Source organism: Triticum urartu, chromosome 6A, assembly GCF_056163025.1.
Source record: "Triticum urartu cultivar PI428250 chromosome 6A, HENAU_Tu73, whole genome shotgun sequence".
In the NCBI taxonomy this organism is placed as follows: domain Eukaryota; kingdom Viridiplantae; phylum Streptophyta; class Magnoliopsida; order Poales; family Poaceae; genus Triticum; species Triticum urartu.
The window spans coordinates 378,170,391-378,182,925 of record NC_141878.1 but is presented as its reverse complement, the minus strand read 5'-3'; the positions used below and the strand labels follow the sequence as shown (position 1 = coordinate 378,182,925).

Sequence of the window (12,535 nt, the reverse complement as noted above, 5' to 3'; positions counted from 1 at the left end):
TACATGGCCTCTCATCGATACCTTTACCAAAACATGTTCAACACATCCCTCACATTACCGGCATAAGCATTTCACTCTGGCCCATTAACCAGATGAACCAGACCTGACACAACTCTAAGCATAGTAGGCATAGCAAGGTAGGAATCACATACATGACTCAATCAACTCCTACACATGCTAGTGGGTTTCATCTAGTTACTGTGGCAATGACAGGTCATGTAGAGGATAAGGGTTCAACTACCGTAGCACACAGCAGTTTGAATCGCGTTGTTTTAATGCAGTAAACAAGAGCAGAAGCGAGAACATGGGTTTGTATCAGAATGATCAATGGTTGCTTGCCTGATGGAGTGGTAGTGGGATACTGCCCTTCAGTTGGATACTCGTGAATATCCTCGGAGGCAGAACCTACCATGAAGAACACATAGGAACACAATCAACACATGATGATATGCAACAATATGATGGATGCTATGACATGGCAATATGAATGTGTCTTGGCCTAATGCAAGCTATAACAGAGAGGGATGAACTCATTTGAATCAAAGATTCAAATATTAGCTCATTAAACATGGCCTTAATAGTGCATTTCCATATTCTGCTTAAACAGCAAGGTAAACTTGCTTTGTCATGCATGAAACCATTACAGATGGATAGATTGAATTTTTCTGATCATTTTTCATATATAAATCTTTACATTTGGAGCTATGGTTGATTTTCTATGATTTTTAGAAGTTTTAACGATTTTCTGGAAATTCCTGAATAAAAATAAATCCAGAAAATGCATTACTGCGTCAGCATTGCGTCATGCTGACCTCAGCAGGTCAAAGGCGCCAGCCCAGGTCAAACTTGACTGGTGGGCCCCTTCTGTCAGCCTCTCAGCTAATTAACATGATTAGATTAACACTAATTAGCTGTCAGTGGGGCCTGGGCCCACATGTTAGTGACTGATTTAATTAAAACTAATTAAAACTAATCCTAAATTAGTTAGCAGACCGGCCCCACCTGTCATAGACTCAGGGGGGGTCTACCTGGGCCCAGCCAGGAGTCAAACTTGGTCAAACTCGCCGGCGGTTCGACGCCGGCGAGGCCCGAGACGGTGGCGCAGCTCGGAAAACGCCCACAGGGCACGGGCGAGGCTGTTCTTGGGCTCGTTGGAGAGCTCTTGCAGTCGCGCATCTAGTGGTGGTGGAGGCCGGGCCTACGGTGGCCGGAGACGACGACGGCGAGCTCCAAGGCGGCGGCCGGAGTTCGGCCATGTGCGGGGAGTGGGCTACGGCGTGCAAACACGGAAACTGAAGCACTAGCGAGGCACTACGCGATGCGGCAAGCACGTTGCATAGCACGGGGGACCAAATGGTCGCCGGAGCGACGCCGGCGACGAGCTCGAGAGGAGACGAGCTTCGGCCATGGTGGAACTATGGCCTAGAGGGTGCAAACGCGTGGGAAAGAAGGGGGGAAAGGCGGCCGAGCTCACAGGGAGGTCGATGAGCAGCTCAGTGGGCTCGGGGGCGACCGGAGCGAGGCGAATCGATGAACGGCGTCCGGCGGGTACCGAGGTTGAAGACGATCCGATGGCGGCGATGCAGGGCCTCCGGCGATGCGTGGCTCGGTGGGGAGGGCGAGGGCGTCGCGGCGGAGCTTCTGGACAGGTCAGAGAGGCGAGGGGGTGACGGAGAGCGCGTCTACGGTGATGAGACGGCGACAAGCTCATCAGCCATGGTGCGGGAGAGGGTGAGGGAGACGACGGGAGAGTGAGTGAGGATGAGAGGGGGACGTGGGGGTCGCTTGGCACCCCTAGGCGTCTCCAGGCGTCGGCGGAAGCAGGAGGTGGCCGGCGTGTGGCCGCGGGCGCCGGCTACGCGCTCCGCGTCCTTCTGGCGCGAGGAGGACGACGACTGGCAGAGCCAGTAGGGTGGGCCGAGCCAGGTGGCTGGGCCAGCACAGGTAAGGCCCGGGTGGGCTTCTCTCTCTCTGTCTTTATTTGTTTCTGTTTTTCTAATTAACTGCAACTGTTGGGCTTTAAATAAAATACTAAAACGTTTCCAAAAATCCTAAAAATAATTGTGGGCTCTGTTTAGATTATTTCCAACAGCAAACATTTATTTCCAGGATTATTTGAGCATTTAAATTGTTTTATAGCATTTAAATGCCCAAATTCAAATACTTATGATTTAATTCAATGACCTTCTGTTGACCTAGAAAATTGTGCACCAATTTTGCCCGAGGTTTTAACCCAAGACAAGGAGGCTGAACTTTTTAGAAGGGCATTTCAGGTTGATTGAAAATAATTTTAGTAAACCCTAGTTGTTTCCAAGGGGGGGGGTGTTGGGGGTTTCTGCTTTCCCCATTTCAAATTTAAGAGAAATTTAAACATGATGCACACTCTAATGCTTGAACTAGCTAGGGTGTGACAGATGTCCGGTTGAGGGAGTCCTGGATTGGGGGGTTCTCGGACAGCCGGACTATATACTTTAGCCGGACTGTTGGACTATGAAGATACAAGATTGAAGACTACGTCCCGTTTCCGGATGGGACTCTCTTTGGCCTGGAAGGCAAGCTTGGCAATACGGATATGTAGATCTCCTCCCTTCTAACCGACTCTGTGTAACCCTAGCCCCCTCCGATGTCTATATAAACCGGAGGGTTTAGTCCGTAGGACAAGAACAATCATACCATAGGCTAGCTTCTAGGGTTTAGCCTCTATGATCTCGTGGTAGATCAACTCTTGTAATACTCATATCATCAAGATGAATCAAGCAGGAAGTAGGGTATTACCTCTATCGAGAGGGCCCGAACCTGGGTAAACATTGTGTCCCCCACCTCCTGTTACCATCCGCCTTAGACACATAGTTCGGGACCCCCTACCCGAGATCCACCTGTTTTGACACCGACATTGGTGTTTTCGTTGAGAGTTCCACTGTGCCGTCACCACAAGGCTTGATGGCTCCTTCGATCATCGGCAACGATGCGATCCAGGGTGCGGTTTCCCTCCTCGGACAGATCTTCGTATTCAGCGGCTTCGTACTGCGCGGCAACTCGCTTGGCCATCTGGAGCAGATCGAGAGCTACGCCCCTGGCCATCAGGTCAGGTTTGGAAACTTGAACTATACTGCCGACATCCGCGGAGACTTGATCTTCGAGGGATTCGATCCCATGTCAGGTGCGCCACACAGTCACGACGAGCATGACTTAGCTCTACTATCGGACAGTGTTCAGGAGATCACACCTGCAACTACTCCGGCCCTCAATCCGGAACAAATTGCACCGTCTAAGGGCGGGTGGATGGACCCCACCATGAAGGCCGCGCACTCAGCGGCAATAGAGCCAAATGCTGACTTCACTTCCTACGAGACCCGTGTTGCGGGACACTTGGATTCGGCCCCGGCCACAGGCTCCGAACCGCCTGTGTACGTGCCTATCGAATCCGATTGGGCACCGATCACGGAGTTTACCTCTGCGGATATCTTTCAGCACTCGCCCTTTCACGACGTCCTAAACTCGTTGAGGTCTCTCTCCTTGTCAGGAGACCCTCGGCCAAACTATATCCGCCTAGAATGGGATGCGAACGACGAAGAAATTCGCTCCCCACCCACCACCCACTTAGTAGCCACTGTCGAAGGTTTAACCGACATGCTCGATTTCGGCTCCGAAGACATCGACGGTATGGACGACAATGCAGGAGACGAACAGGAACCACCGCCCACAGGGCGCTTGGCTGCCACCTCATCATATGATATATACATGGTGGACACCCCCAAAGAAGGCAATGTCGATAAGACAGCGGAGGATAATCCCTCCAAGAAGTAGTCCAAGCACCAACGTCAGCGACGCCGCTCTAGGTCCCGCCATAGCAAAAGCAGCGATACCGGCACAAGAGACAATAATGCTCCGGATAGCGCCGAAGACGATGACAATCCCCTCCAGCCAGACCTCGAGTGGGAGGATGAACAAGCTAGCCCTCTGGAACATGCAGCAGACGGAGAATCGGAGGATTACAATTACATGCCTCTTTCCGAAGACGAGGCGAGCCTCGGCGATGAAGAATTTATCGTGCCTGAGGATCCCGTCGAGCAGGAGCGCTTCAAGCGCCGGCTTATAGCCACAGCAAACAGCCTGAAGAAAAAGCAACAATAGCTTCGAGCTGATCAAGATCTGCTAGCGGATAGATGGACTGAAGTCCTGGCGGCCGAGGAATACGAACTCGAATGCCCAACCAAGAGTTACCCAAAGCACAGGTTGCTACCCCAACTCGAGGAGGAAGCATTAGAACCTACATTACCAACGTATGATGCGGCTGATTGGCCACCCCATGGCCGAGACAGAGGGGCATATCAGCCCGAAGCCCAGCCCGCACCCCGTCGCCAGACAAACAAAAACACCAAGGCCGGGGGCAAAACGCGGGACCTGCGAGACGTATTGGAAAAAAAAGCAGGACATACAAGATCGATCTACGGATCACGGGGTCGCGCCCCAACGCATGATGATGATCGTTATGCCAGATACACTAAAAGCAAATCCGGCCGCGCTGAATACAACAGATAAGACTCGTATGGATTGCGTCGTGACATAGCCCGGCACAGAGGCGCCGCATGCCCCCTATGCTTCACCGATGAAGTAATGGATCATGAATTCCCATAAGGGTTTAAACCCATGAACATTGAATCATATGATGGTACCAGAGACCCCGCGGTATGGATAGAAGACTTCTTCCTCCACATTCACATGGCCCGTGTGGATGATCTACATGCCATCAATTACCTCCCGCTAAAACTCAAAGGGCCGGCTCGGCATTGGCTGAATAGCTTGCTGGCAAACTCCACCGGAAGTTGGGAGAGCTTGGCATATGCATTCCTGGATAATTTCCAGGGCACTTATGTGTGACCACCGGATGCTGACGATTTAAGTCAACTCAGCAGCCAGGGGAATCGGCCAGGAAATTCTGGACCCGGTTCCTAACTAAGAAGAACCAAATTGTTGATTGTCTGGATGCAGAGGCCTTAGCGGCATTTAAGATTAACATCCGTGATGAGTGGCTCGCCCGCACCTCGGGCAAGAGAAGCCAAAATCCATGGCAGCCCTCACAACACTTATGACCCACTTTTGTGCAGGCGAAGATAGCTGGTTGGCTCATAGTAACAACACAGAGAGCAAACCTGGCTCATCAGATGACAGGGATAGCAACGGCAAACCACGACGCAAGAAACACAAGCGCCATAAATATGGTGAAAACGCCGAAGATACGACAGTTAATGCCGGGTTTAGTGGCTCAAAGTCCGTACAGCAGAAAGGGCCCCTCAAAAATAATAATTCGGGTCCATTCAGTCTAGACCGCATACTCGATCATCAATGCCAAATTCATGGCACCCCAGGGACGCCAGCCACCCATACCAACAGAGAATGCTGGGTCTTCAAACAAGCCGGCAGGGCACGCGCCAAAAACAGTAAAGGGGGTCTCAAAGCGACGATGGCGATGAAGAGCCCAGATCACCGAACACGGGAGGGCAAAAGAAATTTCCCCTGCAAATCCAAATGGTGAACATGGTAAACGCCACCCAAATTCCCAACCCAGACCGGATACGCACCCCTAGGGATGCCAACTTAACGGAACCAGCCGTCCCACAATATAAACTAGGGCCGGTCACCTTCAACCACACAGATCGTCCGGTCAATTCCAATTAGGGCAATCCAGCCGCACTAGTCCTTGACCCAATAATTAACGGGTTCCACCTCACACGAGTCCTTATGGACGGAGGCAGCAGTCTAAACCTGCTTTACCAGGACACAATGCGCAAGATGGGCATCGATCATTCGATGATCAAACCCACTACAGCCACTTTCAAAGGCATTATACTAGGTGTGGAAGCCAGCTGTACAGGCTCCATTGCCCTCGAGGTAGTCTTCAGATCACCAGACAATTACCGTACCAAAGAGCTAACCTTCGAAATCGTCCCCTTCCGCAATGATTATAAGGAACTGCTCGGACAAACCATGTTCGCTCGATTTAACGCGGTGCCACATTACGCCTACCGTAAGCTCAAGATGCCCGGTCCACGCGGCGTCATCACTGTTAAGGGCAAGGCCGACCTTTCCTTCGGCAGCAATAAGTACACCGCTGCCTTAACAGGAGAAGCAATGAGAAGCACCTTGCAGCCGAACCTCGAGTCGACGGTCAGGCTCCAGGATACCACCAAAGGACATCAAACTACTTCGCGACAGCATAGCTCAGCTCGTCCAGAGCTCAATTAAACACTCCGGCAAAGGCCATGATAGGCTGCATACAGCGGCTCAACCGCTCTCCGGCGCCCAAACATTTCTTACATTTCATTTGCAGGCTCACCTTTGCGTCGACCAGGACGGGCGATATGGAGGCAGCCCGAACACGCGAGGGAATCCTTAGATATTCCCCGCGATGACCATCCGACTATACTCCGGATCCGCACACAGCTTCTTCTTCCCTGGTCTCAGCAGGTTCCATGGTCATATTTCTTTTCCATTATTACCTGTCTTATACGCATCGACGTACAATTCAAATAAAATATGTGGATTTGTATGACACTTTTCTGCTGTCATTTCTTATTAAAACTCTTTTGTCAAGTGGCATTTGTACACCACGATATGCCTTTAAATGTGCCAGGGGCTTCGTTTTACCCACAGTACGGCAATAAAGTCCGAACACCTTCGTGGAAGTTCGGCACCCCACACTTATAGCATTATATGCATCAGCTCTAAATCATGTCTTGGGTCAATAGTTGGGTTTGCTCGGCTCCCATGTTTTGGTACCTTACGTTCCGCTATATCGGCTAAGGTAGCAGTGGCAGAACTACTGTGATTGTGTCCCGGTTCTTCCAGACGAGCACCTCAGTAGAGAAAGCCGAAAACTGACTGTCATGATACGGCGAGAGCTGGTCAGCTGTTCGAGAGGTCATAAAATCTTTAAGGATTTCTCCCGCATAATGCCATAACCAATGCAGCATGCGATGGATCGGTTTTTCCTCCGATCAGGTGCTTATAGAGCCCCTAGTACGGTCTTCCGAACACCAGGGGCTACGCCTACCTTACTAAAGCTCCTATGGCTAAGTGAGAATGATAAAGCCCAATAGTCCGATTGCCTGGTTCGTTGTGTTGAGCACCTCCTTCGAAGGACCCAAAACTAGGATAAAGAGTGTTCTAGTTTATCCCGAACACCCCGTACTTCTTACGTGGGGGCAGAAGCCGACGACTGGCGAACTCTCAGGTTTAACATATAAAACGGCCACGTAGGAGGGTAAACTTTTATATAACAGGAAATAAATAACATAAATGACCCTGTTCAGACATTACAAAGGACGACATGATTTGCATTCATGGAAATATAATGTCCTTGGTACATAGCTCCGCTGCAAGGTAGGATCCTTTCAGGACACTTTCATAATATAATTCAGGCTTGCGGTGCTCCTTCCCCTCTGGCGGCCCTTTGGTCATCAGCTTCTCAGCATCCATCTTGCCCCAGTGCACCTTTGCGCGGGCGAAGGCCATTCGCGCACCCTCTATGCAGACCGACCGCTTGATGACGTCAAGTCGAGGGCGAGCACTTACAAGCCGCTTCACGAGCCCGAAGTAGCTGCTTGGAATCGGCTCGGCGGGCCATAGCCGGATAGTCAAATCCTTCATGGCTAATTCCGCTGCCCTATGCAGTTCGATCAGCTGTTTCAGTTGATCGGCAAAAGGCACCGGATAATTCGGTGCCAAATACTGCGACCAGAAGAGCTTATCCGCAATGTTCCTTTCTTCGGCCTGGTAGAATTGGGCGGCATCCGACATGCTGTAGGGCAACTCCGCAAATACCCCTGGAGAAATCCGAATTCAAAATTAGACACATAATCCTCTCCTCAAATACTTGCTTTACAAGGAAAAAGCCTTACCCGCCGCGATCTTCCTCGCCTCTTTGATCTCCTGCAGGGGGCTCTGGGTTTCCCCCCGGGCATCGCTCGTGGCCTGATGCGCCTTGGTGAGTTCGGATTCTTTCTCCATTAAACTCTACTCCAAGGTCTCGCATTTCTTCACTGCCTCTTGCAGCTCCTGCTCAGCTTTAATAACCCTGGCCTCGTACTTCTCACGAAGAGCCTGCTCTGTGGTTGCCTTTTTATCGGCCTCGGCCACAACCTTCTTAAGGGCCTCGACTTTGGTCACCATCCCAAGTGCAAATCATGAAGCCTATTTCATCATACTAAAAATTCATTTGCAATAAACGCGAACAAGACTTGTGCATACCTTGTTTATCTCCCAACTGCATTTTCAACTGGCCAAGTTCTTCTTTGGCCCGCTCCAGACATTGATTCAGTCCAGAGATCTCCGCAGTATGAGAGGCAGTAGCCGCTACAGACGCCTGCTTATAACAGAAGAGAAATAGATGTCATTCAATGAGTCTTCCTGCAAACATAAATTTGATCCTCTGTCCGGCTTTTTCTTTCACCGAACAGTGTATTAGGGGCTACTATCCATACCATGACACTCTTCGAAAAACATACCTCAAAACCTTTTATAAGGCTGATACAGGCTCCATTCAGTCCACTCTCAGTAGACTGAATCTTCTCAATCACCGCACCCATAAGGGCACGGTGTTCATCGATGATGGAGGCGCTCTTCAGCGCCACCAACAAAGCATCCGACACCTCTGGTTGGACAGAGGTTGCCGGTATGCCCCCTCCAGCTGAGAGAGGCTGCCTGCCTGATTCTGGAGCCGTATTGGTCTCCGGAACAGCATACTGCTGGGAGCCGAATTCAAGATGGCCCCCGTCGTCAGCTCCCATGGGAATTTTCTCCCCCATGTGTTCGGCCCCTAAAATTTGACCTCCAGGCACCGCCTTCACAGTCTTTTCCTCTCCTCCTTGGCCGGGGTCACTCTAGGACGAAGCCTTGGTGGTATTCACCTGTTGGAAGGAAGGGGCCTTCGGGGGCGTCCCGCTCTCCATAGCATCCGAGCTCAGCGAATCCTCTAATGAGGATTGTTCGGTATGGGACCTCGCCGGGCTACAAAAAATATGGCTCAGGTTAAAATATTATTCCATGATGAGTCTGGACACATAAGCGTATTCAGACTGTATATACTCACGAGTTCACCAGGGGCTAGGCCCTGGGATCCCATGTTGGGCCACTGTTGGCGGCGGCAGTGGACTCGTCCGGAAGAGGAGCTTTCCCCTTTTAGGCGACTCGGCCTCCAAGTGTGCGGAGGCCATCCTCTTCTTTCTTTCCCCTGCAGGGGATTCATCTTCCTCCTCGCACTACTAGTAAAAGGCCTACTAGTGGCGCACCTGTTTTGCCTACTAATGGCGCACTACAGGTGCGCCACTAGCACCACGCCATTAGAATTTTTTACTAATGGCGCACCACTGGTGCGCCATTAGTATCTGGTATACTAATGGCGCACCACAGGTGCGCCATTACTATCTGCTATACTAATGGCGCACCTCAATTGAAGTGCGCCATAAGTAAGAATTTTTTTAATTTTTTTTTCGTTTTTTCTTAATCTCAGGTCACTATTTCACATATGAGTTATCCAACAGATATATATACAACAAGCATCCATATAAAAATCATATCCAACACACAAGTTTCATCATATATACATACATAGCCAACACACAGTTCCATGGTTACATATTACAAAAGTTTCACATTGTTCATCCAACACCGTTATCCATCAATTCACAAAAGTTTCACATTGATACAAAATAAAAACACAAATGGAAAAGAAGCACTCCATACATGCAAGCTTCCGTGAATTAAATCAAATCTGCAAAATGATAAACAAGAAGTTAGAAGAACAAGAAGAAAAGAAGAAGAAGAAGACTAGAAGAATACTAGAAGAAGAAGAACACTAGAAAACGAATAATAAGAAGAATAAGAAGAAGACTATAAGCTTATTATGTAAACTTGATCATTTTGTGCTAACATAAGTAATTTTGGAGCTAACCTATAGGAAACTAACCATATAAGCTCTCTAAGTTAGCATATTAGAGCCAACTTAGGTAAAATGAAGCTAACCTATGTCATTTTGGAAAAGAAGAAGAATAAGAAGAATAAGAAGAAGACTATAAGCTTATTATGTAAATTTGATCATTTTGTGCTAACATAAGTAAATTTGGAGCTAACCTATAGGAAACTAAGCATATAAGCTCTAAGTTAGCATATTAGAGCCAACTTAGGTAAAATGAAGCTAACCTATGTCATTTTGTAAAAGAAGAAGAATAAGAAGAAGACTATAAGCTTATTATGTAAACTTGATCATTTTGTGCTAACATAAGTTATTTTGGAGCTAACCTATAGGAAACTAAGCATATAAGCTCTAAGTTAGCATATTAGAGCCAACTTAGGTAAAATGAAGCTAACCTATGTAATTTTGGAAAAGAAGAAGAATAAGAAGAAGACTATAAGCTTATTATGTAAACTTGATCATTCTGTGCTAACATAAGTTATTTTGGAGCTAACCTATAGGAAACTAAGCATATAAGCTCTAAGTTAGCATATTAGAGCCAACTTAGGTAAAATGAAGCTAACATATGTCATTTTGGAAAAGAAGAAGACCATAAGTTTATTATGTAAACTTGATCATTTTGTGCTAACATAAGTAATTTTGGAGCTAACCTATAGGAAACTAAGCATATTAGAGATAACAGAGGTAACTAAGTATATATATATATATCATTTTGGAGATCTGACATACCTGACATAGTTCAGTTCTCATTGTTCTTCTCCTTCTCCTTCCTCAGCCTGATGCGCCAAGAGCGGCGAGGCGGTGGAGGCAGCTGTGGGATATAGTCTTCTACCACAATTGGCGTGGTCATGTCGCCCAGCTGTGGGATCGCTGGCGCCACCACCGGTGCGTGGTCATTGTCAGGCACCACCAGCATCGCGAGGCCACCTTCAGGCAGGACGGGCACGACCATCGCTAGGTCAACCTCAGCGACCACCATCTCTTGCCCATAGTCAGCCACCACCATCTCTTGCCCATGGTCAGCCACCACCATCTCTTGCCCATGGTCAGCCACCACCATCTCTTGCCCTTGGTCAGCCACCACCAGCGCTAGGTCATCCTCAGCCTGATGCCCATCGTCATCCTGCAGCTCCTCATCCCCACTCTGCTCCTCTTCTCCCCCACTCCAGTCCGGATCATCCTTCTTGTTGTCTTTGCTGCTGCCAGAATAGCTGCTGCTTTCGCTAAAGCCTGAATCGCTGTTGCTTTTGCAACAACCATAATCGCTGCTGCTTTGGCTGTAGCCAGTGTCGCTGCTGCTGCTCCCATTACCTGTCCAAATGCAACAATGACCGTTAACAATCGATGTGAGACAAAGCCAAATGTAGAGGAATAAGAAGAGGCAGAACGCACTGGCATCTTCATCGTCAGTGTAGCGCATGCGACACATAGTCGCATTGAAAGCATTCACGATGAGCATTGTGGCATCATCGTCGTACCTGAAGAGAAGAAAGTACCCGGTCCGCAGGTCGTAGGCACTGTAGAACTTCTCCCAGCCACGGCACAGGTACATGTGGCCCTCCTCGATCACCAACTCCACGTCCCACAACCTGCGAACCCTGCTGCCAGCCTGTCGGAGCTTCACATTATCTGGCAGATCTTCACCCAGCATGTTCATAAAAGTGTCAGCAGCCTCTGTAATTTGGGACAAGGAGTGATGTAGCAAACAACAGAGTTATCATAATGAGATGGGTGAAGGGAAGATCTCTCATTTTATATACCTGGCTCGTGGCTAATACTGAAGTCCCAAGTATGATACTGAAGAACTCGAAAGCATCCAACTCGTACTCCGGTGAGGCAGAGTGGCGGTGGCTGCTTCCCCCCATCTCTGATAAGCAGCAGAAGAGACCAATTAGTACCCTTACAACATTATCATACAATATTATAGCAACATAAATTTTGAGCAGAAGATAATCAACTACACCAATGCACTTCCGATGTTCCCGCTTCCCACCCATGATGTTGTTAAGCGAGGACTAGTGCCAAATGCATTTTCGGTACGAAAATAGATCACAGGCCACTATGTTATTTAATATCATTCTTCTCGAAGACTAATGATTGTTACACCCTACTAAAATGATGTTCTATCCTCAGATATGTCTCGTTGCTTATGAGGAAGCAGCAAATAAACACTTGAAAAAGCTCTCGTCCTCGAAGATGCATTCTTGGTTATATTACCGTTCTGAGTTATGTTGTTCTGTTATTTTATTTGAAGATATGAAGGGTTACTTATTTGAAGATGCTACTCCTAAGAAAGGTCAACTTTTCGATCATCACCCTCTACAATTAAACAATGATGCATTCTTCCTTTTCCTTTCCAGCTTCTTCTTCTCCACCTCTCTTCTTTTCTTGTTCTCCTTTTTCTTTCTTCTCCTTCCTTCTCCTCCTCTTCTCCTTCTTCCTTTCTTGTTCTGTTTTCAACTTTCTTCTTATTCTTCTTCCTTTTTTCCTTTTTCCTCTTCTTCTACTTCTTCTTCTTTTTTTCAACTTTCTTCTTCTTCTAATTATCTAAACCTAAATCTA

The 12,535-nt window shown here is 48.3% G+C and overlaps 1 protein-coding gene across 1 annotated transcript; it reads right to left on the bottom strand.

The window, feature by feature from the left end:
- Positions 1–10,712: 10,712 nt before the first annotated feature.
- Positions 10,713–11,838, bottom strand: LOC147965324 (uncharacterized). The gene is made up of 3 exons (XM_087526761.1): positions 11,734–11,838; positions 11,366–11,645; positions 10,713–11,284 (listed from the first exon to the last, which is right to left on the bottom strand). The coding sequence occupies exons 1-3, from the start codon at positions 11,836–11,838 to the stop codon at positions 10,713–10,715; spliced, it is 957 nt and encodes a 318-aa protein (XP_087382887.1).
- Positions 11,839–12,535: the final 697 nt, after the last annotated feature.

Bases quoted from the DNA above. Each gene is read 5' to 3' on its own strand.
- LOC147965324 (XM_087526761.1), bottom strand. From the start codon at position 11,838: ATGGGGGGAAGCAGCCACCGCCACTCTGCCTCACCGGAGTACGAGTTG. The intron at 11,646-11,733 runs GTATATAAAATG...CAAATTACAGAG, and splicing joins CAGTATTAGCCACGAGCCAG to GCTGCTGACACTTTTATGAA. The intron at 11,285-11,365 runs GTGCGTTCTGCC...GCATTTGGACAG, and splicing joins CACTGACGATGAAGATGCCA to GTAATGGGAGCAGCAGCAGC.